This window comes from Vanrija albida (genome assembly GCF_041260175.1).
Source record: "Vanrija albida strain AlHP1 chromosome Unknown contig_1, whole genome shotgun sequence".
NCBI classification, from domain to species: domain Eukaryota; kingdom Fungi; phylum Basidiomycota; class Tremellomycetes; order Trichosporonales; family Trichosporonaceae; genus Vanrija; species Vanrija albida.
This window is the reverse complement of record NW_027191420.1, coordinates 1,577,441-1,602,830: the sequence shown is the minus strand read 5'-3', so window position 1 is coordinate 1,602,830 and position 25,390 is coordinate 1,577,441. Positions and strand designations below refer to the sequence as shown.

The 25,390-nt window shown below is 64.3% G+C and overlaps 12 protein-coding genes across 12 annotated transcripts; 5 read left to right on the top strand and 7 right to left on the bottom strand.

Moving 5' to 3' along the window:
* Positions 1-75: 75 nt before the first annotated feature.
* Q8F55_000672 (uncharacterized protein) lies at positions 76-3,361 on the bottom strand (the record flags this gene model as incomplete). Its single annotated transcript, XM_069349323.1, has 6 exons — positions 76-2,572; positions 2,618-2,867; positions 2,908-3,002; positions 3,049-3,132; positions 3,170-3,207; positions 3,251-3,361. 6 exons carry the CDS (start codon positions 3,359-3,361, stop codon positions 76-78), a joined length of 3,075 nt encoding a protein of 1,024 aa, XP_069212867.1.
* Positions 3,362-4,120: 759 nt separating this feature from the next.
* Positions 4,121-7,270, bottom strand: PRM10 (pheromone-regulated protein prm10; the record flags this gene model as incomplete). Its single annotated transcript, XM_069349322.1, has 3 exons — positions 4,121-4,179; positions 4,229-4,651; positions 4,696-7,270. The coding sequence occupies 3 exons, from the start codon at positions 7,268-7,270 to the stop codon at positions 4,121-4,123; spliced, it is 3,057 nt and encodes a 1,018-aa protein (XP_069212866.1).
* Positions 7,271-8,290: 1,020 nt separating this feature from the next.
* On the top strand, positions 8,291-8,578 carry Q8F55_000670 (uncharacterized protein; the record flags this gene model as incomplete). Its single annotated transcript, XM_069349321.1, has 2 exons — positions 8,291-8,517; positions 8,569-8,578. 2 exons carry the CDS (start codon positions 8,291-8,293, stop codon positions 8,576-8,578), a joined length of 237 nt encoding a protein of 78 aa, XP_069212865.1.
* Positions 8,579-9,768: 1,190 nt separating this feature from the next.
* Positions 9,769-10,128, top strand: Q8F55_000669 (uncharacterized protein; the record flags this gene model as incomplete). Its single annotated transcript, XM_069349320.1, has 1 exon — positions 9,769-10,128. The coding sequence occupies one exon, from the start codon at positions 9,769-9,771 to the stop codon at positions 10,126-10,128; it is 360 nt and encodes a 119-aa protein (XP_069212864.1).
* Positions 10,129-10,446: 318 nt separating this feature from the next.
* Positions 10,447-11,654, bottom strand: Q8F55_000668 (uncharacterized protein; the record flags this gene model as incomplete). The annotated part of the gene is made up of 3 exons (XM_069349319.1): positions 10,447-11,048; positions 11,081-11,199; positions 11,233-11,654. 3 exons carry the CDS (start codon positions 11,652-11,654, stop codon positions 10,447-10,449), a joined length of 1,143 nt encoding a protein of 380 aa, XP_069212863.1.
* A 661-nt stretch (positions 11,655-12,315) lies between these two features.
* On the top strand, positions 12,316-13,132 carry GOT1 (Golgi Transport; the record flags this gene model as incomplete). The annotated part of the gene is made up of 7 exons (XM_069349318.1): positions 12,316-12,337; positions 12,373-12,420; positions 12,466-12,509; positions 12,555-12,661; positions 12,695-12,766; positions 12,950-13,031; positions 13,091-13,132. The coding sequence occupies 7 exons, from the start codon at positions 12,316-12,318 to the stop codon at positions 13,130-13,132; spliced, it is 417 nt and encodes a 138-aa protein (XP_069212862.1).
* Positions 13,133-13,811: 679 nt separating this feature from the next.
* Positions 13,812-14,366, bottom strand: ERG27_1 (3-keto-steroid reductase; the record flags this gene model as incomplete). The annotated part of the gene is made up of 1 exon (XM_069349317.1): positions 13,812-14,366. One exon carries the CDS (start codon positions 14,364-14,366, stop codon positions 13,812-13,814), a length of 555 nt encoding a protein of 184 aa, XP_069212861.1.
* A 1,690-nt stretch (positions 14,367-16,056) lies between these two features.
* Q8F55_000665 (uncharacterized protein) lies at positions 16,057-16,995 on the bottom strand (the record flags this gene model as incomplete). Its single annotated transcript, XM_069349316.1, has 1 exon — positions 16,057-16,995. The coding sequence occupies one exon, from the start codon at positions 16,993-16,995 to the stop codon at positions 16,057-16,059; it is 939 nt and encodes a 312-aa protein (XP_069212860.1).
* A 690-nt stretch (positions 16,996-17,685) lies between these two features.
* RPS17B (40S ribosomal protein eS17) lies at positions 17,686-18,732 on the bottom strand (the record flags this gene model as incomplete). Its single annotated transcript, XM_069349315.1, has 4 exons — positions 17,686-17,960; positions 18,029-18,099; positions 18,452-18,534; positions 18,730-18,732. The coding sequence occupies 4 exons, from the start codon at positions 18,730-18,732 to the stop codon at positions 17,686-17,688; spliced, it is 432 nt and encodes a 143-aa protein (XP_069212859.1).
* Positions 18,733-19,216: 484 nt separating this feature from the next.
* Q8F55_000663 (uncharacterized protein) lies at positions 19,217-20,656 on the top strand (the record flags this gene model as incomplete). Its single annotated transcript, XM_069349314.1, has 1 exon — positions 19,217-20,656. The coding sequence occupies one exon, from the start codon at positions 19,217-19,219 to the stop codon at positions 20,654-20,656; it is 1,440 nt and encodes a 479-aa protein (XP_069212858.1).
* A 265-nt stretch (positions 20,657-20,921) lies between these two features.
* Positions 20,922-22,447, bottom strand: CBF5 (centromere/microtubule-binding protein cbf5; the record flags this gene model as incomplete). Its single annotated transcript, XM_069349313.1, has 2 exons — positions 20,922-21,631; positions 21,685-22,447. 2 exons carry the CDS (start codon positions 22,445-22,447, stop codon positions 20,922-20,924), a joined length of 1,473 nt encoding a protein of 490 aa, XP_069212857.1.
* Positions 22,448-23,520: 1,073 nt separating this feature from the next.
* Positions 23,521-25,109, top strand: CCP1 (heme peroxidase; the record flags this gene model as incomplete). Its single annotated transcript, XM_069349312.1, has 5 exons — positions 23,521-23,595; positions 23,733-23,742; positions 23,938-24,044; positions 24,097-24,974; positions 25,013-25,109. The coding sequence occupies 5 exons, from the start codon at positions 23,521-23,523 to the stop codon at positions 25,107-25,109; spliced, it is 1,167 nt and encodes a 388-aa protein (XP_069212856.1).
* Positions 25,110-25,390: the final 281 nt, after the last annotated feature.

Here is a 25,390-nt window from a genome sequence, read left to right as displayed (position 1 = left end):
ACTATGGTTGGCAAGTGCAATTATATGTCGTAGCGGTCGTGAGAGTGACGTGGGTCTAAAGCCGACAAGGTCGCGCTACATGAAGCCCACCTGGTCGACACCGAGAGCGCGCCTGGCCGTGATGATGGCGACGAGCTCCTTGATGAGCTCCTCGAGCACGATGCAGTTGTCCAGAATCGAGGTGAGCGAGGCCTTGGTCGCAGTCGCCAGCTCAGCAGGTGAAGCAGTGCCACTGTCGCCCTCGGTCGCTCGCTTGGCCCAGGTGCCGCTTGTGACACCGAGCACTGGCGCGACGTCGAGCAGGCCCGACTCCTCGAGCTGGGTGTAGTGTGTCTTGAACGGTGGCGAGGCGGCCAGCTGGGGCTGAGACCCTGCAGGGGGTGCCAGCGCGCCTGGGGTCGCCACCGGCAGTGGCCGTGAAGGTGTCGTCGGCGTCCCCGGCGCGTTCGGAGTCGAGGCGTTGAGGACTGGCGTCCCCGGCGTCGGTGTCGACGGCTGGCTTCCACGCTTCTTGCGGGGAGACCACAGCGCGCGGATCGAACTAGCGAGGGTCTGCTTGCGCAGTGGCGGAGTCGAGGGCACGAGTGACGGCGGCGGCAGCGGGGGCAGGCCAAAGCCGACATGCGATTGCTCGACGTCGAGCATGGCGTTCATCGCCTCATCGAGGTGGTCGGTGAATAGCAGGCCCTGTCGTCGCTCGGCGAGCAGTCTGTCAAAGTCCTCGACGGTGCCGCGGAATCGACCAATGTGTCGTGTCAAGCCGCGGATGATCTGATAGAGCGCAGGCAGGGTGGCGGTCGTGCGGGAGGGAACGGGCGTGCGGTTGCGTTCGTCATCAGAGCTGGCCACAGAGTCTTGGCTTCCCCTCCGTTCCGTCTCTTCCCACGGGTCGGCGGGGACCTCCTTGATGTCGTACAGGAGCCAACCAGACAGAGAGCGGTTGGGGCAGCGCGCAATGGCAGCCAGGGATCCAGTGAGAGCGACATTCTCGTCTGGTGATGCCGTGAACCAGGCGCAGAGAGCACCCATGAGGGACTGGACCAGGGGGTCGGATGGGGAGAGGGAATGTTGCAATGGGTCTGCAGCAAAGTCGCCGACACGCAATAGTGCGGGCTTGCCATCGTCCGACACAAACTGGAGGGGGATCCTTGACAATTGCCAACACCTGTCTACTTCAATGAGCGCATGGGTATCCGACAGGTAAGCTGCAAACCCGGTCGCCGTGTCCATACCTCCCTGCAGAGCATCGTCTAGACGCGGCACAAGTGCACTGTACAATTCTGGCTCTTGCAGGTGAACGTCTGTTGAGTTGACTGGCTTGGGCAGGTGGGTCTCGGCCCATTCTTTGGCGCCGACGGGTGGAAGTGTCCGGCGGGCCGTTGCCGTGGCGATGGGGTCGCGCACAACGGCCAACAACGACGGCGTGACACGACCGCAGTGGTCACCGAGGAGGGTGTAGACGAGGTGCATTGCCGCGGCAACGCTGGCAGCATTCTCCGACTGGAGATTCTCGAGGATGAGGTCACGCAGGGTGAAGCGGTCCTCGGCGTGGTAGTTGGGCGCAGAGCCGGTTGCCGGCACGTAGTCCATGGCGCCAGTCTTTCGGCGTGGCCGTTCCTGGCTCGGTGACCCCGTCGCTGTGCGGATCGTTGTGTCCATGAGCGCATCCAGGATACGATGGAGGACGGCCCCATCCTCGAGGTTGCCTAACAGCACGTTGAGGTATGTGAGGACGGCAACAGCGCTGCCGTCCGTGCTGGAGCACTCGAGAATGGAAGGGTATAGCACGTTGTCGACAAAGGCGGTCTGGATCGCGTCGAGCGTCGCGTCGGAGACTGCTCTTCCGAGCACCTGGGCCGACGACACTGTCCGCGCGAGGGGATCAGCGTGTACTGTCGGCGAGGAGCAGCGGTACAGGATATCCTGCAGGAACCCGAACTGCTTGATCAACGTGTCGAGCTGGTTGCGCACGTCGATATCTGTTGATGGGATCAAGTCGTCTCGTTCACTGTCGTCATCCTTCTTGGCTCCGGCGCCGATAATCATCCCTGCCGTTGGCGGAGCCGACGCCGGGGAGCGTTTTTCGCCGTCGACAGAGGCCAGTTCGGCAAGCGACGGCACCTGGAGCTTGGTCGGCAGCACAGAGTACGCGGCGCCAAGGCCAGCGGCCATGACGTCGGCAAAGTCGCCGTCGAGAATGTACTCTGCCAGCGCGTCACGCGCGTCCTGCAGCGGGTCCAATCCCTCCCCCACGGGAGTGAGCGACAGATTGTCCGCCCCCTCCTCTCCCGGTGGTAAGAAGGTGATGTCGAAGAGAAACAACAAGCCTGCTCGCGCAAAGTCCCCTGTCCGCCCTTCGCGGTGGACAAATCGGAGGAGGTAGGAGAAGAGTAAGAACTCAAAGTGCGCTGCTGTCGCCTCGGTGTCTGCCGTGCGCGTGGACACGGTCTTGGATCTCGCTGTGTCGATGGATGGGGCAGGCGACAGGGCGCGGCCCGGCTGCGGCGCGCCCGACGACGTGTGCGGCATGAGCCAGCCCTTGTCGTGGAAGAATATCAATAACAGTGGTGGACTGTGCCCGTCAGCGCCCGCTCGCCACCAAGAGAAGAACACTCACTACGCTCTCATACGGGAGCACAGGATACACATGAGGTCGACGAGGTCCTCCTCGAGCTCGCCCTCCCAGCCGTAGTCGTCCTCGTCGGCCGCAGCCCCAAAGACGCGCGCCTCGCCGTCATAGTGCTCCTCGGGCAGGTCGCCGATGCACGAGCGCAGCAGGCGGCGGAGGGGGCGGTGGACGGCGTTGTGCACGAGGAAGCGCTCCGAGAGTAACACGACGAGGTTGTTGACGGTACGCAGGACCTCGGCTGGGGCGTTAGCCCACGGTCTGGGGACGCCGCGACCTACCCTTGATGCCGTGGGGACGGTCGCGCTCGCACAGGCGTTCGAGCTGCGCCAGCATGTCATTGCGGAGAAAGTACTCGAGGCAGGCGCCGGTCGTGCTGCGCGTGTCAGCCCCAGGCGGCGTAGTGCACACGCGCGACTCACTCCTCGTCGGTTCGGTTGCTCTCGTACACTAGCGCGTCGACGAGGTGTTTGAGATGCCGCGGCACGTCGGTCGCGAGGATGCCTCTGTTGTTGTCAGCTGGGGCGGCCGGTGGCAACTCACCTTCGCAGCTGGCGCTCGTCGGGATGCTCGAGCGTGTCCTGTAGGCTGTGAGATTGGGTCACGGGAGCCCGTGACACGCACCTTCACTGCCAGCCAGGCATCTTCAAAGTCTTTGAAGTCGTCGGGGGCCTGGACGGGGACGGCAGGCTTTGGCGCCTGGAGGAGGCGCGTGAAGAACGTGGATACCTCCATGCTTGCGTGCGTGTATTAGCTAGAACTGGACATGTCGTGGAGGGGGGGAGGGTATGCAAGAAGAACAAGAGGGGACGATGGAGAAGGACGAAGGTGAGATGGTGCACCAGTCGGTGGTGGTAGCGTCGCGTGCACGACCCCCTCCACCTTTTGAGGTGCTCGCTGGTTGAGACGTGTCCCGCCCGCGCTGGGTGGCGGGTGGCGGGCGGGGCGCCGTGCTCTGACCTGCGCTCACGACTTGCCGCCAACTTGCATGATCAAACAACCCGGAACAACTGTCAAGGTACAGCATGCATGCTCCGTGCACCTACATACCAGCACAGTAGTGCAAAACAAAACAGTCAGCTCCTAGAGGGAGCGTCGTCCTGTCCGGGGCTGGTTTGGCAATTGACCAGCCCCGCCGCCCCATCTCCACCGGCGTGGAGATGGGGAGGTATGATGGAGGGGCCAACGCACCACTGCGTTGGCCCCTCCGGGAGTCGAACCGCGGTCGACCGCCGCCGGGTTCCAGCTCTTGCCATTGAGCGATGGAACCCGGGGATGAAAATGGCTACACCTCATGGTATTTCAGTGGCAAGGTGAGACAAGGTGGAGGTGGCGTAACCCCGCATGCGGCCCTTCCACGGCAAGACTACAGTGATGCATGGTCTATCAAGTCTACATGATACAGTGTATGGGAATGCTGGGAAAGTGTCTCTATAGATGACACTGGATAATGGGTAATGGGTTGAGTGCAGTGGAGTATGGGAGGTGGGCCAGTTAGAAGGAGAAAATGCCGGCCCCGCGCCTTCTGGAGCCGCCGAAGGGATGAGTGACAACTAGGACGTGGGTGAGCATGCGATTCACAACTTGACTCGTTGCACTTACCAGCTGCGACAAACAGGCCGACTGTCAGACCGATGGCCACGGAGATGAGCTGCTGGGCAACGCCAAAGCCCGTGCTGTACTGCTCCACCGAGTTGTTCTTGGACGCGTCGGCGACAAAAGAGAAGATGCCGCCCTGCGAGAGACCAGAGGGCAGCTGGAACAGAATACCAGTGACCATGACTGGGAAGCTTGCGCCATTGGAAAAGAAGCGACCATACAGGTTGCCAAGGAGGCCGACGACGAAAGAACCAAGCGCCGAAACAATGTCCGAGCGGCCCTTGAACGCCTGTGGCAACGCAGCAAAGTGGTTGGTCACCCAGCCTGCAACGCTGATACCGATCATGACGGGCAGCTCCTTTGCAAAGATCGGCTGCTGGTTTCTCAAGGAGAGGAGCAAGGAGTAGGCGGGGACGCAGAGGTAGTCTGGCGGGTCAGGATCTTGACTGTCGGCAACACACGCCACTTACACCAGTACCCGCTCGGCTTGCTCATGTACCACGGCGCGCCGGGGTAATGAGTGTTCGCACAAGTATAGTCGTCGGCGTTCAACACGCCGACGCGCCTGATCTTGAAGTAGACCTCGGCGCCGATCGAGATGCCAAAGCCGAGGAAGAGCGAGTAGATGACCGAGTAGCCGATTCTCACTGCGCCGGCCGTAATGTTGCGCGACGCTAGCTCGAGTGCACCTGTAAGGACAATGTATCCGGGGAGAATGAGCACGACGCCGCCCGACACGAGAGCCGTGTAGCAGAAGTAGTGGGTCGAGGCGAGGACGGCGGCCACGAACGAAATGAGGGTCGCCACAGTGATCTCGAACACGTTGTTGAGCATGTCGTTGCGCGCAGCCACGATCTGCACGGATATGAGAAACGCGCCAAGCACAAAGCACATGAGTGCGTCGATGAACGAGCCGTAGAACGACGGGATCGAGATGAAGACGGAACACAGGCCGCCGATGAGGATGGTCTGCCACGTGTTGTAGTACGGCGGCGTGGTCATGAGGCTGTCAAGCTCGCGGCTGGCGTCCTCCACCGACACGCGGTCGTGCACCACGTCCCAGTAGACGTTGTGGGTCGCGAGCAGCTTGCCGAGGTCGAGTCCGGTGACCTGCTTCAAGAATTTCGTCTCAGACGTGTGCGTCGCGTCGTCGCCAAACGACACGAGCATCGTGTTGGGGAGGTAGACGACCTGCGCGTTGATCTCGAGCACCTTGGCCGTCGCCTGGATCTGGGTCTCGAGGCGGTGGCTCGGCGAACCGAACATCATGAGCGCGCGCGCAAGCTTGAGGATGAACTGCTGTCGCGCGATCACGGCCGCGACGTGCTGAATGATGAAGATCTCTTGCTTCTTCTTCTTCTCCTTCTCCTTCTTGCGCCGCTTCTTCTCAGCCTCCCACTCGCGCCGCCGCTGTTCGTCGCGCTGCCGCTGCTCGTCCGCGATCTCAAAGTACCCCGACCCGCCCTTCTCGTCTGGCGTGGTGCGTGCCGACCGAATCCCGAGCCCGGGGAGGCGCTCAAACGACTTGAGGTGCAGCGGCGTCGGGCGCTTGTTCTTGCGCTTCATGGTGAGAATGTTGTCGAACGACTTGTTCCGCGGGACGCCGTGCTCGTCGGGCATGAGCGTCTCGGACACGCTGCCCTCGACCATTGTCGACACCGAGTACGTGCTCGCCGGACGGCCCTGAGGGTCGGGCGACAGCGGGAGAGTCGCCGAGCGCGGCGACTCGACCATGGGGGCCTCGGCAAGCGTGTACCGGTTGAGATGGTACCCGTGCTTCTTGGCGGCGGGCATGAGCGTGGCCGACGTCGGGACGGCCGCGGCGCCGATCGCGCCGGAGGTCTGCACGAGCGCGCCGAACACGCCCGCGCCAGACCGCGACGCCTTGGGCCGGTCCGTGTCCTTCCACGCGCCGACGGCCTTCTGGAACGAGCCGAGCAGGCCAGGGCTAGGCTCGTTGTAGTCCTTGTCGGTGATGCTCGTCTCCGACTTGGAGCGCGTGTGCTCCCCAAAGCCGGGCGAGTGCGGGCTCGAGTCGTGCGACAGCCGGCTCCTGCGCTTCCACGGCAGGCTGCTCTTCTTGGCCGGCGCGTGAGGGGCGTGCTCGCCAAAGTCGTCGTCCATCGAGCCCGCGCTCGACGGCGGCCGCGAGCTCCCGGGGGTCGAGTGCCCCGACTGCATCTGCTGCTGGTTGTACAGCGCCAGCAAGGACGACAGGACCGAGGTGCCGCCCGGGATCGCCGGCATACCGCCCGGCGGACCGTTCAACGGCGGGTTGATCGGCGGGTTGTTCCTCGGCGGCGCGCCGAGGTCGTGCAGCGGCGTCTGCGAGTCGGTGCTGATGCGTCGCCCGTCCTCCTCGTCGCGCCGCTGCGTATTCCTCCGCTTGATTGTCCCCTGCTGCCCCTTGGTCCCGCGGCGGCGCAGTAACCCCCACTTGCTGGTATGCGACCGGACGAGGTTTGTCGCCTGCTGCATCTCTGCCGCCGGTGCATCCGGCGCGGACGGCAGGCCGTCCGTCTCTCCAGGCGGGACGTACGAGGTGACCTGGTCCGTGACGCCGCTGTCGAGGATCTTCTCCTCAGTCACCTCTTCGTCGTCGTCGGACGGGGGCATGGGCGCCGGATCGAGGCGGTAGTCGTAGTCCTCCCCGGCCTCGCCGTCAAAGCTGCTGCCCATGCTCACGAGGCTGGTGCCGCTCACGCCAGTGGGCGCGGTGCGGTGGCTCTGGAAACGCTCGAGCGCAATGTTGACGCTGGACAAGCTGTCGGCCGTGACGCCGCTCTGCTCGGACCGCTCGGACAGGTGCGTCGCCACCGGCGCGAGGTTGACGACATGGTCGGCCGTCCACTGCACTCTGCGGGGCGTGCGCGTGCCCGACTGCGGCAGGCTGGGGGGCAGGACGGGATCGCCGTGCGTCGGGTCGCCGAGATCGACCTGGGCCAGGTCCTGCAGCCGCACGTCAGAGTGCACGCGCAGGATGGGCGTGCCCGGCGCGGTGCGCCGCGTGTCGGGCGGCTCGTGGAACGGGTCGTCTGCCACCATGGCTTGTTGGCTCGGTGCAGACTGGGTAGATTGCACGTGGGGTATGTATGGGCAAGTGTTAGGATGCAACCGAGCTTGCCCCGTCGACCTGCACGTTGTTGTCGCTCGCTGCAGTGCTGCTGGCCCGGATCACATTGTGCCGAGGTTGAGACCACCACCTCCGGGCCAATGCAAAATCAAATCAGCTGAGCAGTTGTCTCTCTCCGAGCTCCGCGTCGTCACCACCCCGAAACTCACTAAACTGCGTCATTTTCACCCCCTTAATTCCTCGATCCCTGTGACACGCGCCTGGCTCTGCCGCCGGCATGCAGCGGCATGTCGCAGCACCCAGGTCCCCCCTCGCACCCAACCCTCGCACTACCCATGGGTCGGGGACGATGCGCAGCGGCAACCTGAACAATGGTGACACGGTGGCTGACGGCGGCCAACGGGGCCGTTGCGCCGCTGCACATCCTCCGCACTGGAGGAATGGGGTCGGCCTCTGCGCATCTTGGCACCGCGAGCTGCGGTCATGCGCGGGCGCGGGCGGCCGCTCTCCTCGGACGACGCATGCACGCGTCCCTGGACGTCGAGATGCGCTGCGCCGCGTCGTTATCGTGTGGTAGTAGCCGGTGTCAGTGTCCTGACGCCGATAGGCAGCCACGGCGGCGGGGGGGCCTTGCGCGCCACGTGGCTGGGTGTGGCACAAGGGCAGGCTGCATGGCGAGCGATCATCAGCCCCGCCTCACGCACACAGTCGACGGCGTGCACGCGTGCACGCAGCCAGGTGCAGCACAGCCCACGCTGCAGTCGACACGACGCCTCCACACACGACGCGTGCAGCAATCGGCGCGACGGCGACCACGCCCCAGCCATGGCGCGCCACGGGTAATGAGTGACGAGAAGCAGCTTGGCAGCGCCCTTCGCCCCACGCCGAAGTAGCGCTGCACGCACTGTCCCTCTCGCACCACCCCTTGGGTTTAGTGGGGCATACTTAAGGCCCTGCGGCGTCTCCGTTGTGCTGTTGCTCACTCACCGACAATGCTCCCCGCGCTGCTCCTCCTCCTCGGCGCCGCGGCCTCGCTCGCCGCACCCATCCCCAAGGCCGACACCGACGCGCACCCCCAGATCTGGGGCGGCGGCAGCGGCGGCCCCCGCTGGAAGAAGGATGCAGAGCCCCATGCCGAGCCCCATGCCGAGCCCCAGGGCTGGTGGGGCGGCGGCGACGGCGCGCCCCACTGGAAGAAGGAGGTCTGCGAGAAGGACAAGTAAGCGTAAGCCGTGTCTCGGTGTGATGAGCCGCTCTGATGCGTGCCCAGCTGCTACTAGTGCGCGTCCCCCGCAAACTGGTAGAGACCCACGACCCGGCTGCCAACAGGTTTTGTAGCCGTAGATGGATGAGTGAGGTGGACGTGTGTGAGGTGCACGGAAGTGTGGCAGTGTGGAGCGCCGTGGCGTGTGTGCGGTCAGCTCTCTCTGTTCCTCGCCCTGTCCCCGAGAGACCACCACGATCATCTCCCCGAAGCGTTGTCTCATCGTGCGGTAGTCGACGACACTGAACCTGGCGCCGTCACGATGGCTCGTTCTCCAGCCCGAGGACGTGGGCCCAGACGTCTCATGATAAACCTCCATGCATTGTGCCCGCGAGACCTGAAGCGAGCAGAGTCGTTCGAAATCTGTCCTTACTCCACTCTGCCTCGAGCGACAACGGCCCAATGTGGCGACGGTTGCACAGGCTGCAGGACAGCCGCCACATGGCCTCGCGCCGACGTGCCTGCGACGGCGTCGCTCGAGCGCACTCGCTCGAGTCTAGTGACTGATACACATACATAAACCGGTGGGCGCTCTTCACACTCACCGCTCCCAGCACTTGCCCAAAGCCATCATATGGAAACTGACACATTGCCGAAACTCATCGCTGGATGTCCCATGCCGGGCGGAGCGGCGCGCGAGGCGTGGCGCGGCTCACAGGCAGATAAGCGGGCCGAGAGGGGGCTGCACCCGAGCTGGGGATAGGCCGATGACGCGGAACTTGCTCGTCCTCGGGTTGATCGGAGCACGTTTCGGATCCCGAAGTGGCGTAGGCGATGCGGGACTCGCCACATTGGAAAGCACGGGTGCCGGCACCGAGATTGAATTTGCCTCCCGCGGCAGGCGTGGTGGCGTCGTCCTCCGCCTCCCTTCCCCTCCCTTCTTTGAGCACAACATGCGCTGCATGTTGAGCAGAGGTGCTTTGTGCGCTGTGCCCGCCGGCATCTCAGCACGGCGTCGCAACCGCCGCTTCTAGGCTCAACTTTGTCGGAACGGGGCTACGGGTGGCACGTCAGTGGCACAGAGCCGCCAAGCCACGGGACTCGCGATCACCAGATCGACGATTTCATTAAGGAAGCGATACATCTCGTCATCGCGGGGGTACGCGCTCGTCGGACACACACCGGCCCCATCCCAGGATACATAAGCCGACCCCCCTGTCAAAGCCACCCCCATCGACATCCAGACCGCCCCCGACCAACACCACAATGAAGACGTCCCTCGCCCTCCTCCTCGCCCTCGCCGCCACCGCGCTCGCCGCGCCCCTCGCCGAGCCCGACGCCCAGAGGGGCTGGGGCACGGGCGGCTCCGCGCCGCGGTGGAGGCGCGACGCCGACGCCGGCGCCGAGGCCAAGGACAGCTGGATCAAGGGCGGCGGCGCGCCCCGGTGGAAGCGCGAGCCCGACGCCGACGCCGACGCCGAGCCCGAGCCCAAGGACAACTGGACCAAGGGAACCGGGGGCTCGGCCCCGCGGTGGAAGCGCGAGCCTGAGCCCGAGGCAAAGGGCGGCCAGCAGATCCCCCCCTCGTTCAAGACCGACGGGCAGCCGGTGCCCCCGTCGTTCTAGTGGCGGCCGTGGAGTAGGGTACGTCTGCTGGCTTGGCTCCGCTGACGTGCAGGTTGGTGCCAGCTAGACCCGTACTGGAATTGGGATGGCCTGGGCGGACGCATCTTGCGCGCTGAGGCGTATGTACGGCACCGTGAATGTAGCATAGATGTTCAGACAGCTTCGGTTCAGTTTTACGCCGGCCCGACAGCAGCAGCAGACATTTCATTCATGCTTCAGTCCGCGTATTCATTCCCACTGGGGACCAGGGCACTCGAGCTTGACGCCCCAGAACGGCCCGCTGTGGCTGCAACTCAGCGATGCTCACGCCTGCCGTACTCAAAAGTCCCAGTTCAGGTTCTCCTGGCCCATGGCGCAACTGGGGTTCTCTCTCCCCTCGCAGGCGGCGTAGTCGCCATCCTTGGTGACGAAGACCTCGCCACGGGGGTGGACAGCTTTCACGGGACCGAACAAACCCATAAGGTGGGTTGGTAGGTGCGGCACCTGATCCACCGAGTGGATCGCGTAGCCGAAACGCCCCACCTCCATCGTCTTCTCGAGGTAGTCGGCCCACGCGGCCGTCCCCGTTCTCGGAGGGTTGAATGTCCGTACAGTGACGGTCGCCCTGCGCTTGAAGCGGTTGACGAGGCGCGGACCGAGGAGCTCGGCGATCGCTCCGCCCTGCGAGTGCCCCACGATGATGATGTGCTCGATGGACCCGTCGGCGACACCGTTGACAAGCACGTCCTTGGTGCTCTCGTCGATCCTTTTCGAAAGACCGTAGAATCCACTGGACACTTCTACATTGTCCGGGATAAAGGGGTCGTAGTCCTTTTGGAGCCGGTGCGCTTGCTGACTAACGCTGGCCAAATAGGTTAATGGCACCATACCCTCGATCGCGAGGATGGCATGCTTGTGGTCCTCGTTGACCACGACGTAGTCTGCTGTCAGCTCGCCCCGGACTGAAACGCACGCTTTGGGAGGCGCACGTCGTCGCCGTGCATCTTGACGCTGTGCTTTCCGCGCTTGTTGAGGTCCCAGCACGGCTTACACAGCCAATGTCTCACAGCCTCCGGGTCGCACTTGGACGCGCTGCCGTCAGCCTCGCGTGCGGAGAGCACTCACGCAGAGTACTTGGCATACACCTCCCAGTCCCAGTTCTGCATATTTGTGAGCGCGGGCCCCGGGAGACTCGGCTTGTCCTTGCCCCCGCCGGGGGGACCGAAGCCCTTGGTCGTGCCGCTGCCCGTGCTGCTGCCCGTGCCACCAACGGCGACGATGGTGCCGCTGCCGCCGGGTGCGGGCTGGGGTGCCGGTGCCGGGGCTGGAGCGGGGGCCGGGGCCGGCTCGGGCTCTGGCGCGGGGGTTTCGTTAGGCTGCGAAATCACGTCGTCGGGGTTGATAGTCGGAACAGGAGGGACAACAGGGAGGTCTGTGCCTTCGCCGTAGCAGTAGCCGTCCTTGCAGGGCTGAGTGCGTGCTGGCGGGGCGGGCGCGGCGTGCGCGAGGAGCGCGAGGAGGCTGACTGCGATGGGGAGGGTGAGCATGGTGTGGCGTGGTGTGGGCGTGGACTCGGCCCCCATCGCGTCCTTTTATGCGCCGCAGAGCGTCGCCACAACACCAACACGGCCAAGTCTTGGCGACAACGCCGACAAACATCTGCGCGAGGCGGTGTGGGCAGCAGCCTCAAGCTCAGAGTGGGTCGCGCGCTCCGTGCTCCCTCCAGTGGCCAGTGGGTCCGTTGTTGAGCAGCAGGCCGTTTCATACCCCGCCAAACATCGACTGGAGGAGCTCTAAACGCCCGGAGCGATCTGCACCCGGTTTCACCTCGCGTCTAGGTTCGGCCATGGGTGCGGCGTTGATGGGTGCTGGTGCGCGTGAAACGCGGCCAGGGGGGTGGTGGAGATTGGGATAGAGTTAAGTTGTGCGAAGACTCGAGGAACGCGTCGGCGTCGTCTTCCTCTGGTGTGGTGCCGGTGCCACTGTCGCGCAGTGGAGATCGCCACTTGCTTGGGATGCCACGTGCGCCACGTGGCCTCTGACGCCGGGACCAAAGCCACGCGGCCTCTCCACGTGGCGCGCCACGCCCCCCGCCCCCCGCCACGCCGCGCTCGTCCGCCGTCCTATCCGCCCCCGCGACGACGTTTCCGCTCATTTGACGCCAACGACGCCGACAAGTCAACAACGCGTCGTCCATCCCAGCACGCAATGTGGCTCAGCGACAGGCAAAGTGCGTCCCCCGAGCTGCACCCGCTAACCCCGCAGAGATCGGCGTCGGCCTCGTCGCCGCCGGCGTGTTCCTCCAGTTCCTCGGTGCGTTGCGTCGTCGCGTGCGCGCTGGGCCAGCTCACACCCCAGCCATCCTCCTCTTCTTCGACCGCCCCCTGCTCGCGCTGGGCAACGTGCGTACCTGCTTGGCCCACTTACCGAGCTGACGCCGGCGCCAGATCCTCTTCCTCACCGGGCTGCCGCTCATCATCGGCCCGACGCGGACGTTCTACTTCTTCTCGCGGCGCGAGAAGTGGCGCGGCACCGTGTGCTTCTTTGGCGGCATGTGAGTTGGCCTTGGGGGAAAGGCTGACGGCAGCATCTTGGTATTCGCGAGGTGGCCCAAGATCGGCATCCTCGTCGAGTTTGTAGGCTTTATCGGCCTGTTTGGGTGGGTAGTGGTCGGGTATCGCGCGTTGCGGCGGCATCGAGTGTGTCAGGAGCGAGGGCTCGGCTGTGGCCTGGCGAGCGTCGAGGGTCGCTGCGGCCCCGGGCCAAGCCTGCCGCCGCACGCGAGGGCTGGACATTCCCCGGCACCGCATCACCGGCGAACTGCGGCTGACCCCACCCCCAGCTCCTTCTTCCCCGTCGTGCTCCAGGCGCTCAGGCAAATACCCGTCATCGGATCCTTCCTCTCCCTGCCCTACATCAGAGGGGTGAGTGCCGCGGGGCGGCAGTGCTGCCCGCGTAGTGGGCGCCCACTGACGCACAGTAGGCCGCCGACCGGCTCGCGGGCGTCCGACAGAGCGCAGTTTAGACCCAGCGTTAGGCCCAGCGCACACCCAGTGCGCATCTTGTGGGCCGACGTGGGGAGGTGAGGCAGGGCGAGGAGGCGACGAGGCGAGGTGCAGCGGCGAGAGCTCCGCGGCCTGCCTCGGCAGCAGTAGGACAGAGGCTAGATTGCCACGGCACACCGCCACCATTCCTGTCATGGGTACATGCATCGAATGATCACATACGCAAAGTCTATGATGATATGTGTGGACATGCACGGCGGGCGGCGCCAGCAGCGAGCCGTACGGTGGTCGTGAACATGAGGGAGGCGCGACGACGTGAATACGCGAGGGAGAAGTTCGGAACCGGCGGACCGGCAGGCCGGGGTCGATTCGACTTCAAGGAACGACCTCGGGGGAGTGCCGATGTCGCCAGGGCGAGGAGCGCATAATTCGCGGTCAAAAGTTGTACAGTGGGGTGTGGTGTGTCTGTGTGTTCTACTACATGTAAGGCGATGTGATGAGAAGGTGGTGCGAGTGGTGGGTGTCGAGCCGAGCCGAGTTGGCGCGGCGGTGGCGGCGGCATCGAACGTGGGTTGGGCGTGTCTTGTCCACTGGCGTGGCCCCAAGCTCGGTGTTGAGCTAGTCGCGGAGCGCCGGCGCCGGCTTTTGATTATGCGAAACAAACTGCTGAACACTGTCGTCGGTCACTGTCGGTCATGGCTATCGGCTGTTTGTAAAGCCCTGCCAGTGCGCCTTGGGCTCGTTCGACTCCCACAGCGGGCGGAAGGCGTCGTGGGTAAAGCCGCCAGTGTCGACGGGCGACGCATTTGACGGCAGCACCGTGTTGTGGTGGGGGCGGTGAACGGCGCTGGGCGCCTTTGGCTGCTCGTTGCTCTTGACGGGGGCGCTAAAGCCCGTCTCGCGGCGACCGACAAAGGCGACCGAGCCGGCGTTGGAAGGCGAAGCGGCGGCGGGGTGGATGGTCTGCCGGGGCGAGTTGCCGAGGCCAGTCGACCACGCCGAGCCGGCCGAGCTGAGCAGATGGCTCGTGGGCTGCGCCGGCTCGTTCCACGAGCTCACTGGTGCCGGCGGCGGGACGGGCTCCGAGTCGTGCGGGCCCTGGGCTGTCGCGGGCGGGATCGGCCGATAGTGGTTGAGGGTGGGCTGATGCAGCGTCTGGGTGAGCTTTGCATGCAGCTCCTTGAGGTCGTTTGGCTGCTGGCCGACGTGCATGCCGCCGTTGAGGGTCGAGATGAGATCGTCCATGGACGCCATTGTGGGCAGAGGCGGTGTGGTTTGTGGTTTGTGGGTGGGTGGGAGATTGCGAGAGATGTTGCCAGCGAAGCGGGTGGCGACGAGGCGATGAGATGATCAATCACGCAGCGACGGCAGGGTCCGGTTTTAAAAGTTGCTCGTGGTGGGGAATGGGGGAAGGGGGAGGGGGGGTGATGTTGTCGCTGCTGTTGCTGTTTGTGTCGCTGCTGCTGAGAAAGAGAGGGAGAGAGTGGGATAACAATGTCCAAGTCGACGGGCGCCGCAACAAAGAAATGTTGTGAACGGGCGGGATGGGGATAGAGAGGGGCACAGTCAAGGTTGTCGTTGCACACTGTGTGATATATAACAACCGGCAGTGTGATATAAGTAAACGTGATAAGCGGCAAGCCAGCGCCGCCAGCCAGCACTGCACGTGGGAAGGGCTAAATCCGGGGACACGGGGGGTTACCCCTCGGCAAACTATAGCCATGCACCAGCCAGTCACAGCACCCAACCAACAACAAGTCGGGTGAATGCATGCCATCTATCGCCGCTTACATCCCCGCATGACGATTCTTGTAGCGTGGGAATAGTCGAGGCCTCTTGCAGTAAAGGAAAACAAAGTGGCAGTGACCCAAAAAAAAGCGACGACGACGGCGACGACGACCGCCGCCGGACCACCGGGAGGCAGAGTGCCGGACACGGCACGCACGCAGGCAGGGCTTTGAGGCGACCGCACCGGTGCCACCCTCCCCACCCCATGAACGTGCGCCGCCGGCCGGCCGGGGGCGGGGTTGCCAGCCGCTCGCCTGCCCACTCCTCCCCCTCGCTCGCCTCTCCCAGCCAGTCCACTCGCGTGCATGCAGCGAGCGTCTACCTGTGTTTGCTTGGCTAGGCGGCTGCGGGCCGCCCGCCGGCTCGGACAGCGACGATCGGACAATGGGCCGACGTGCCAAGCCTTGCGTGCGCTTTGCAGTAGCAAGGTCTCGACCGCCGGTCCGGCTCGCGGCACGCTGCTGGAATCGAATCGAATACAGCATGCGCCCGGGAAACTCGCAATGTTCGCGTCGTCGGCACTGACGTGACGCTCCGACATGCTCCGTTCTCCGAGGCAGAGTCACAGGCTCTCAGCTCTCAGCCCGCAGCCCGCAGCAAGCTACGCGGTTGCCGCTGGGTATGCTGGGTAGGGATAGCCGGCTTCTGGAACAAGCAGGGGGGCTGGCTGCTTTGTCGTGCTACAACGACGCGACGACGCCCGACTGCGTGCGTATCAACGTGGACGTGGCCGCCTATCGCGCGTCCGGCCGGCCGGAGAGCGCCGCGCGCCGTCAGTGGTCGACACGCACGCCGCACGCCACCGCCACGCCACGGGCTGATAGCGAGCGTCATGGGCGTCGCGCGCGGCGTCATTCGCCGTCATGCAGCGTGGGATCGTGACTGCCGGCGCACGAGGGCATCGATGGGCAGCGATCGCAGCGACTACCCATGGACACATGCACAGTGCCTGCCTGCCTCGTGCCGTGCGTGCTGCCACAGGCAAGCGAGCGTGGGTGCGGTGGGGTGGGCGTATGCTGCGGACAATCGGAGCGGAGGTGGTCGGTGGTCGTCTCGGAACTGTTCATGCACACAACATGCTCTATCTACATGCAAACACGCCAGATGCAAACACACGTCGGATGCACACCCCCGCCCCCACCCCCACCCCCACCCCCTACGCCGCCTCGCTGCTGAACAGCACGTCGGTGCGCATGGTATACTTGACGCCGGCCGTCACCCTCTCGCCAGAGTGGTAGAGGGCCTCGTGCTGGAAGAGCAGCACGCGCCCAGCCCTGGGGTGGACGTCTACGCGGCGGTCCGGCCCACGGTCGTTGCGGTGGCGGCGCGCGAGGAAGGCGGTGGCCCCTCCTCTGAGTGTCGCGCCGGCCGCCCTGGCCTCGGCGCTGCTCGCAAACGCCTCGACGCTGTCGTTGAGGTACAGCTGGATCGTGAAGAAGGTGAGGTAGGCCTTGCCGTCCTTTTCGTAGTAGTACGGCCCGTCGCAGTGCGGCTTGAAGAACTGGCCCGGCCCGTAGCGGAGGTACCTGCCGCGCTCGTTGACCCGGTCGAAGACGTACGGCGTGTCGCCCGTCGTCGCGCGCGCGAGCTTGTCGCGCACCTCGGGAATCGTCACCATGCGCCGCCAGAGCCGGTCCATGACTTCCTGGTTGTCCCAGACAATGCGGTCCGAGTTACGGTAGTCGGTCATGAGGACCTCCAGGCCAGGGCCGGCGTTGACCAGCGCTGGGCGCCACGCGCTCGCGTCGCCCCCAGCGAGGCCGGTCACGCTCTCCTCGGCGAATGCGAGGAGCTGCGCACACTCAGAGCGGGAGAGCACGCCGTCGAGCACGGCGGCGTAGTGCCCCCCGTTCTCTGGCAGCGCTGTGCTCGCCCACTCAATCGGCGCGTAGGTTATCGGCGTTGCGTCGGGCGGGTCGGCGACGAGGAAGTCGTCGGGGAGCGACACGGCGCGCGAAGTGTACGACGTGGCGTGGAGCTGCCCCTCGCGCGGCTTGGTCGAGCTGCTCATCGGCGTGTCGAGACGCACGCTCGAGAACGTGGGCAGGCGCGGCGGGAAGATGATGTAGCTGAGGAACGACTTGGCGAGTTCCATGGTTGGGGGGAAGGGGGGGGGGCGGGTGGCGCGAGCTGGGTTAAATGTGAGGGGGCGGGGAGGGGAGGGCGAGGCGATACGTCGATCGATACGTGGATGCGCGCGAAGAGGACAGATGCGCTGCACGAGGGTCACCTGCACCGCTCGTTGAGGGGCGAGTGAGCGGTGATCGCGGTGAGCGAAGGCGCGTCGACAGTGGACGGGGCTAGGGGCACGCAGCCGGGTGGCAACAACATAGGCGGCCCACCTCCACCTCCACGTTACGTCGGGCGCCACGCGCCGCTCCGCCAGACGTCCACGACGATGCTCGCTCGTCGCCTCGTTGACGCCGGGCAGTGCAGCGCTCCTCGCTCCACCGCATCGTGACGAGGACGTGCTGGCGCGTGACTGGGTGCGCGTCGCGGCACCACCTCTGGCCCTCTCGACTTGAAGACGGCCGTCTCCTTCAGCCCGGCTCCTCAGCCTTACTTACGTCCTGCCCATCCTGCATCCTGCCCGCGGTCACAGCCCCGCTCCGTCTCCATGCAGCCGCCCCAACCTGCCGTACACTGCAGCGGTCACCGCCTGCGACTGACGCGCATGGCCATGCTGTTGAACAGCGGCACGCCCCACACCCTACTTCCCGCTCGCTGCACCCGCGCTGCCATGAGTATGAAGCCATCCATCACGCTACAAATGTCACAACGCCCTTTAAGCCTTGCCGGCACCGGGGACGTAGCGGCCCTTGCGCTCGCGGGGCTGGTAGGCCGAGACGGCAACGACGCTGACCGGGAGGGCGTCGAGGCCGAGCGAGCGGAGGAGGTCCTTGGTCTCGGTGTCGACCTCGAGGGGCGACTCGGCCGAGACGGCGAGGGCCGAGACCTCGGGAACGTACTGGTCCTTGCGCTCACGCTCCTCCTCCTGGAGACGGAACGAGATGCCGCGGACGGGACCCTTCTGGATGCGCTTCATGAGGTGGGTGGTGACTGGGTGGGTTAGTAGAGCACGAGACGGCGCATGGAGCGCGCAAATTGCGCGCCCTCGGCATACTCACAGCCCGAGATCTTGTTGCGAAGACGCTTGGAGGGAACCTGGGCGACCTCATCGAGGAGACGCTTGTTGGTGCTGGGATGGTTAGTCGCGTGTCGAGAAAAATTGCTACAGGCGCGACGCGTGCTGGGATGCTACGGGCCTGGGAAACAGGACGTCGAGCACGGCACGCAAGGCTGCCAGAAGCAGTGGGAGGGACGGCTGGCAGTTTGCAGGCGGGCAGTTTGCGGTTGGAGACGACCGGGCCAAGCTTCGACACAAAGTGTCCAGCCGCCCGATTCAACGTCTCCACGCATCGCCGCGCCCGGCTCCACGACCAGCGTCCCCTCCCCGCTCCCTCGCACTCCATGCCCGCGACCGTCCCATCCATTCCAAGCCCGTCGCAGACGTCGCAGCCCAGTCCACGCGCGCCTCCAAGCGCACTCACTGGAAGTCGAGGGTGAGGCGGGGGTAGTACTTCTCGATGAGAACGCGGGAAGCACGCTTCACGGTCTTGGTCCTGACGCGACCCTGTTGGAGAGAACGCAGCGGCGTGGTCGAGAGCGGAGGGTGTAGGTGGATGAGGGGGACATCGAAAAGTTGTCGAGGGCGGCCGTGGATCGCGAGCGAGCAAACAAATCATGTCGGGGTCGAGGGGGAAGAGACGCGGTCACTGTCAGCACTGTGTTGCTCGTCGCTGTGGCCGTCGCCGTCGTCGGCACGCACCATTTTGGCTAGTGTTCTTGAAGAGTAGAGAACGAGACTGCACTGGGCTTGAGTAGCTTGTCGACTTGGCGGCAGCGGCGGCGGTGGGAGGGAGCGACAGTGGGAGGGTGCGCAGGGCGGGTGTGGGCGGGTGGGACGGCAGGCAGCCTGGCTGGGGCAAGGGCTGGGTGCACTGACAGCTTGGGTGAATCGAACTGATAACGAAGGCCACCGAAATGACACGTATTGCGTCCTTTGGCGTCGGGACTAACTATATCGCCGATAGTTTCGACCCAATCCCCGCTTACATAATTTCGGATACCTCCGGAATCCTCACGTGCCTCACATCGCGTGGTCCCTGTTTGCGTCATGCCATCATGTGGTACAACGATGTGCGAGCCAGCCAGGCAAGCCCGCGAGCCAACGGGACAAGGCCCAAAGCCACCCACCTGCCCATCTCTCCATGCGCGTAACGCTGCAACGACTGCTCTCTCTCTCAACCAGCACCATGAAGCTCCCCGCCGCCGCCCCCGTCGACGCCACCAAGTTCTGCGACTTTGTCACGGCGTCGCCGACGCCGTTCCACGCCGTGGCCAACCTCGCCAAGCGGCTGCACAAGGCCGGCTTTGAGAAGCTCTCTGAGCGTGAGCAGCAGGTCAACCTCGTCCCCGGCGGCAAGTACTACTACACGCGCAACCAATCCTCGATTGTCGCCTTCACCCTGCCGCACAAGGGCACGCCCAACGCCGTGAGCTTTGCCGTCGGCCACGTCGACAGCCCCTGCCTCAAGGTCCGCCCCGTCAGCAAGAAGGAGAAGGTCGGCTACCTCCAGGTCGGGACAGAGCTCTACGGCGGCGGGCTGTGGCACACGTGGTTTGACCGCGACCTGTCGATCGCGGGCCGCGTTATCGTCGCGACGCCCGGCGCAAAGGCAGAGTTCACGTCCAAGCTCGTGAAGATCGACCGCCCGATCCTGCGCGTGCCGACCCTCGCCATCCACCTCGACCGCGGCGTCAACGAGCAGCTCAAGTTCAACAAGGAGACCCAATTCCTCCCCGTGCTCGGGCTGATCAACGAGCAGCTGAATGCGAGCGGCAGCCGCGCGGGCACGCCCGGGCCCGAGGGCAAGGCCAAGCCCTCGTTTGCTGAGGAGCGCCACCACCCGCTGCTGCTCGCCGTGATCGCCGACGAGCTCGGCGTAAACGTCGCAGACATTCACGACTTTGAGCTGTCCCTCTTCGACACGCAGCCGTCGGCCGTCGGCGGCCTCAACAACGAGTTCATCTTCTCGCCCCGCCTCGACAACCTGTACACTTCGTACGCGGCCATCGAGGGCCTCGCCGAGGCGGTCGAGGCCGAGGCCGCGTCGGGCAAGGACAGCGACGAGCCGAATGTCCGCTGCGTCATCCTCTTCGACAACGAGGAGGTCGGATCCGTCTCGCACCACGGTGCAGAGTCCAACCTCCTCCCGTCGTTTGTTGAGATGCTCACAAAGCTCCCCAACGCAGACAGGGGCTACTACCAGATCCTGGCAAACTCGTTCCTCATCTCGGCTGACATGGGCCACGCCATCCACCCCAACTACGACGAGCGGTACGAGCGCAACAATGCGCCGCGCATCAACGGCGGTGTGGTGATCAAGACGAACGCAAACCAGCGCTACACGTCCAACGCCCAGACGACCTTCCTCCTCCGCCGCATCGCCCAGCGCGCAGGCGTCCCCACCCAGGAGTTTGAGATCCGCAACGACTCGACCTGCGGCTCCACCGTCGGCCCCCACCTCTCGACCCACGTCCGCACCGTCGACATTGGCATCGCCCAGCTCTCGATGCACTCGATCCGCGAGACGGCCGGGTCGGCAGACGTCCGCAACTACATCAACCTGTTCAAGACCTTCTTCGAGGTCTACTCGCAGGTCAACAAGGAGCTGCAGGTGGACGAGGAGTAGGGAGTGGGTGGGCGAGATAGAGGTGGACGAGGAGTAGGGCGTGGGCGGGACGAGGGTTGAAGTTGAGATGCGAACGGACTTCGGTCAGAAGCCGAGATAAGGCTGGCATATGCACACCGTTATCACTACGACGCAAGTGGCATCTTGACGCCAAATGTCAAACCGACACAAGGCACACTCCCCACCCCCACACGCAGTCGCGATGGTATCGCATGTAGAAGAGATACAAGTACATATGCTAGGCCCCCAAATCCCCTCACCAAATCTAAGCCTTCTCCTTCTTGGCCTTCTTGGCTGCCTTGCGAGCTGCCCGCTCCTCGGCCGTCTCCTCGCGCTCCTCGCCGTCCTCGGTCTTGACCTTCTTCGACTTCTTCTTCTTGTCGCCATCGGCGGGGGTAGAAGGAGCCTCGTCGGCAGCCTCAGACTTGCGCTTGCGCTTCTTCTCGTCGGCAGCGGGGGTTTCGGGGGCAGCGGCGGCAGGGGTGGCAGAAGTTGATGCCTCGGGCTGGGTCGAGACGAGGCCGATCGCGGCAGGCGCGCCCTCCTCGTTGAAGTCGACGTACTCCTTGGACCAGGCGGCAGGGGTGACACCGTCAATCTTCTTGCCGTGCTTGTCGAGCTCGCCCTTCTTGATCATCTTCTTCTTCTCCTGCGCCTTGGGGCCAAGTCCCCAGCGGCGCGGGTAGAGGTCGCGGTTCATGATGCAGCGCTTGACCTTGGCGACGACACCGTGGTCGCACGAGGCGAGGTCGACAGTCGACATCTGGGCGATACCGACGGCGATGGCCTCACCCTTGGTGGTCATGAGGACAACCTCCTCGCCAACCTCAATGTCGGCCTCGTAACGGAGGAGACCGGGGATCATGAGCTTGGCACCGTAGCACACGGCGTTGACGGCCGAGTCCTTGACGACAATGCGCTTGAAGTTGGTGAGGAGCGATTCGAGAGGGCGGATGACGCGGCGGAGGTAGGTCTCTGGGTGGGGCGTCAGCTAGTGCCACAAAATCTCGAAACAGCGCCAAACTCACCATCGCGCGTGTTGTCGTAGAGCCACTGAGCGTCGAGGACATCGTGCATGGTCACGACGTCGTCGTTCTCGCCGGTGATACCGGAGCGGACACGGCGGAGCTCCTGCATGTGGGCGCCGACGCCGAGGAGGAGACCGAGGTGGACACAGAGCGTACGGATGTAGGTTCCGGCCTCGCACGAGACCCAGAAGACACCGAGGTTGCGCTGGTCATCGTACTCGATGAGCTTGGACTCGTAGATGGTGCGGACACGGAGCTGACGCTTGACGGCCGAGATGAGGGGAGGGCGCTGGAAGAGCGCGCCGGTGAGGGTCTCGAGAGCGCGGGCAAACGCCTTCTCCTCGACCTTGTCGTGGAAGCGGACGACGCAGACGTACTCCTTACCGGCGCCCTGCTGGCTCTTGACGAGGCGGGTCGCGCGGTCGATACAGACGATGAGGCAGCCCGTGACCTTGGGGTCGAGGGTGCCCGAGTGGCCAGTCTTCTCGACGCGGAGGATGCGCTTGAGCCAGGCGACGACCTCGTGCGACGACGGGTTGGACGGCTTGTCGAGGTTGATGACACCCGACTGGACGTACGAGGTGAGGTCGCGCTTGAGGGGCGAGACGCCGGTGGGGATGGGCGTGAAGTGGGACGAGCGGACGAGGAGCTTGTCGTAGTTCTTGAGCAGCAGAGGCCACTGCGACGTGTCGAGCTTGGGCGTGACGGCCTCGCTCTTGATGGAGAAGTCTCCCGACTGCTGAATCTCGCTCACCGTCGGCATGGTCGTCGTCGTCGGTTTGTCGGTCGGTGTTGAAGTGGTGCTTGTCGTCGCCCAGCTTGCTTTGGTGGTCTGTCGACCGCCTCTGGAAACTTCAAAAGTTCAGATGGAGGTAGCGGGATCAAAATCCTGACGTAGGGCCGGCGGGATCAAATTCTAACGGCAGGTAATCCCCGGCGCATGGGCCGCGGGCGGCGAGTGTGGCAGTGGAGGCGGCTGCACCGAAGGGGAGGTCTTCAAAGCTCTCTGGTCTGCTCATGCATGCTCAATTGGCATGCTGCATCACAGTTCTCTGATCGAATGGGCAGGGTGAAGGAGGAGGAGTACGATGATCCGTCCTCTCTAGAGGGTGTGTCGGGACGCGACGGTCGCAGCAACACGGCCCCCACACAACGGTGTGTTGATGCTCGCCGCGCGAGAAGCAACGAAGCGTACAGTCGTTGCCCAAGAGCCACGACGATGAAGGAGTGTGGGTTGAAGGAAGGTGTGGCAGAGGTGGGACAGAGACTGGGGACGCCATATGCGGCCTTTTCAGAGGTCTCATCCACGACTGACCGTAGTTACAGAGTGGCCGAGACAATGTGTGTGCAAACAACCTGGAACGTGTCTCGTCCCAATCACAGTGCGGCAAGATGCAACAGTCATCACCTAGTATCCTGCGCCGCGCCGTCGATCCAGGGCCAGGCCGATGCGCCGACGCCATGCCATACACGACACCCTGCCACCACCACCACAGCCAGTAGTAGTAGGCGAAGTTGCCGAGTGACGGGGTAGCCCGCTCGTCGCCGACGACCCGCGGGCTCTTATGCATCGCGTGTGAGGGCGCGGAGGACGCTCACTCTGGGCCTTTGTGCGCGGCTGGCTGGGCGTCGGCGGTATCCGGAGTAAAGGCTGAATGGGTGAACAGAATATGCGCTGGGGTGGAGATTGTGACGGTTCAGGGGCGCGCCATTGGGGCGAGAGCATTGCTAATGCTTTGTTAATGGGACTTTGTAATCGAGTCGAGTACACCTAATCCGCGTGCTATTAGTAGCGTGTTCGGGTCTAAATCATGTCATGATCCGGGTCTAAGTGTTATGAAAAGGCAGACTCTTATTGGCCCGACGGGTAACATTGAGACCGCTTTTGCCGATGACGCACCAGCTTGGGTGGTGAGTGCTCGAGAGGTGCAGCACATGAGAACATCACCGCTAGAGCCTGCCTGCTGGGCCTTTGGGGGGACCTGCCAGCGTGTATTAAACACGGCATCTCGTCCATCCACCACCTGACAACCGCTCTCCACTCCTAGAACGCAAAAGGTCAGTACACCATCCATGCTGTCGCCGTCGCGACCAGTGCAAAGTCCCACACGGTCTACATAGCAGCGGCACGCACGTCATACAGCAGCGTGCGCCTCGAGAAGCTCGCTCTATCGGGCTATCTCGTCCCAGTCGAGCACGCCCCCCAGCCTGCCCAAACCCCCCAATCAACGCCCATACTAACCCACTCCCCAGCCATGTCGTTCCGCATCACCCCCGTCCTCCGCAACGTCGCGACCCGCCGCGTCATCGTCGCCGGCCGCGCCGCCCCTCTGCTCCGCCGCGGCTACGCCGAGCAGGCTGTGAGTAGCCGCGCCCTGCCCCCGGTAGGAACGTGCTAACCGCCCTTCCCAGGCCCCCCCTCCCCCTCCTCCCCCCAAGAAGGAGGGCGGCTCTGGCGGCCTCCTCCTCGCCCTCGGTGCCGCTGCCGCCGCCGGTGCCGCCTACTACTTCTACAGCCAGGACGGTGCCAAGCCCGCGGCCAACTTCCAGCCCACGCCCGCCGACTACGAGAAGGTCTACAACGCCATCACCGACATCTTCGACAAGGAGGGCTACGATGACGGCTCGCTCGCCCCCGTCATCCTCCGTCTGGCCTGGCACGCCTCGGGCACGTACAACAAGGCGGACGGCACCGGTGGCTCGAACCACGCCACGATGCGCTTCCCCAACGAGGCTGGCCACGGTGCCAACGCCGGTCTCGGCGTCGCCCGTGAGGCCCTCGAGCCCATCAAGAAGCAGTTCCCCTGGATCTCGTACGGTGACCTGTGGACGCTCGCCGGTGTCGCCGCCGTCCAGGAGACTGGCGGCCCCGTCATCCCCTGGCGCCCCGGCCGCGTCGACGGTGTCGAGGCCCACCAGACGCCCGACGGCCGTCTCCCCGACGCCGCCCAGGGCTCGGGCCACATCCGCGACATCTTTGGCCGCATGGGCTTCAACGACCAGGAGATGGTCGCCCTTATCGGCGCCCACGCCCTCGGCTGCTGCCACTCTGACCGCTCAGGTTACGAGGGCCCTTGGACCTTCTCGCCCGTGACCTTCTCCAACGAGTTCTACAACCTGCTCCTCAACGACGCCTGGCAGTGGAAGAAGTGGAAGGGCCCTGCCCAGTACGAGGACAAGAAGACCAAGTCGCTCATGATGCTCCCCGCCGACATGGCCGTTGTCCAGGACAAGGAGTTCAAGAAGTGGGCCCAGGTGTACGCCAAGGACGAGCAGAAGTTCTTTGACGAGTGAGTACATTGCTTTGGACAGTACTGACGGCGTCTAGCTTCTCCAAAGCCTTCTCGACCATGCTCGAGCTTGGTGTGCCCAAGGACCAGTTCAAGACCGAGCCCCTCAAGGTCGGCCAGGAGCCGGCCAAGTAATGGTAGACAGAACAGTAGCAGTGATATGTATAACGGCAAACGCCTGGGCTGTTGCGTGCGGGCGTGTGTGTGGGCGTGGGCGTGTTTGTGTGATTGCGTGCTGTAGTCTGTGCGTACGGGTATGTGTGCACAGAGGCAGTGGTTGTCGCATGTCGCAAAGATAGGCATAGCTGGCTGGTGCTGTTGGCGCTGCGGTGACGGGCCCACCCTGTTCGCGCTTTGCGCCACATTGCCACTCTGAGACAAAGCTATGCCGTCACATTAAGGAGTCTTTGTGCTGA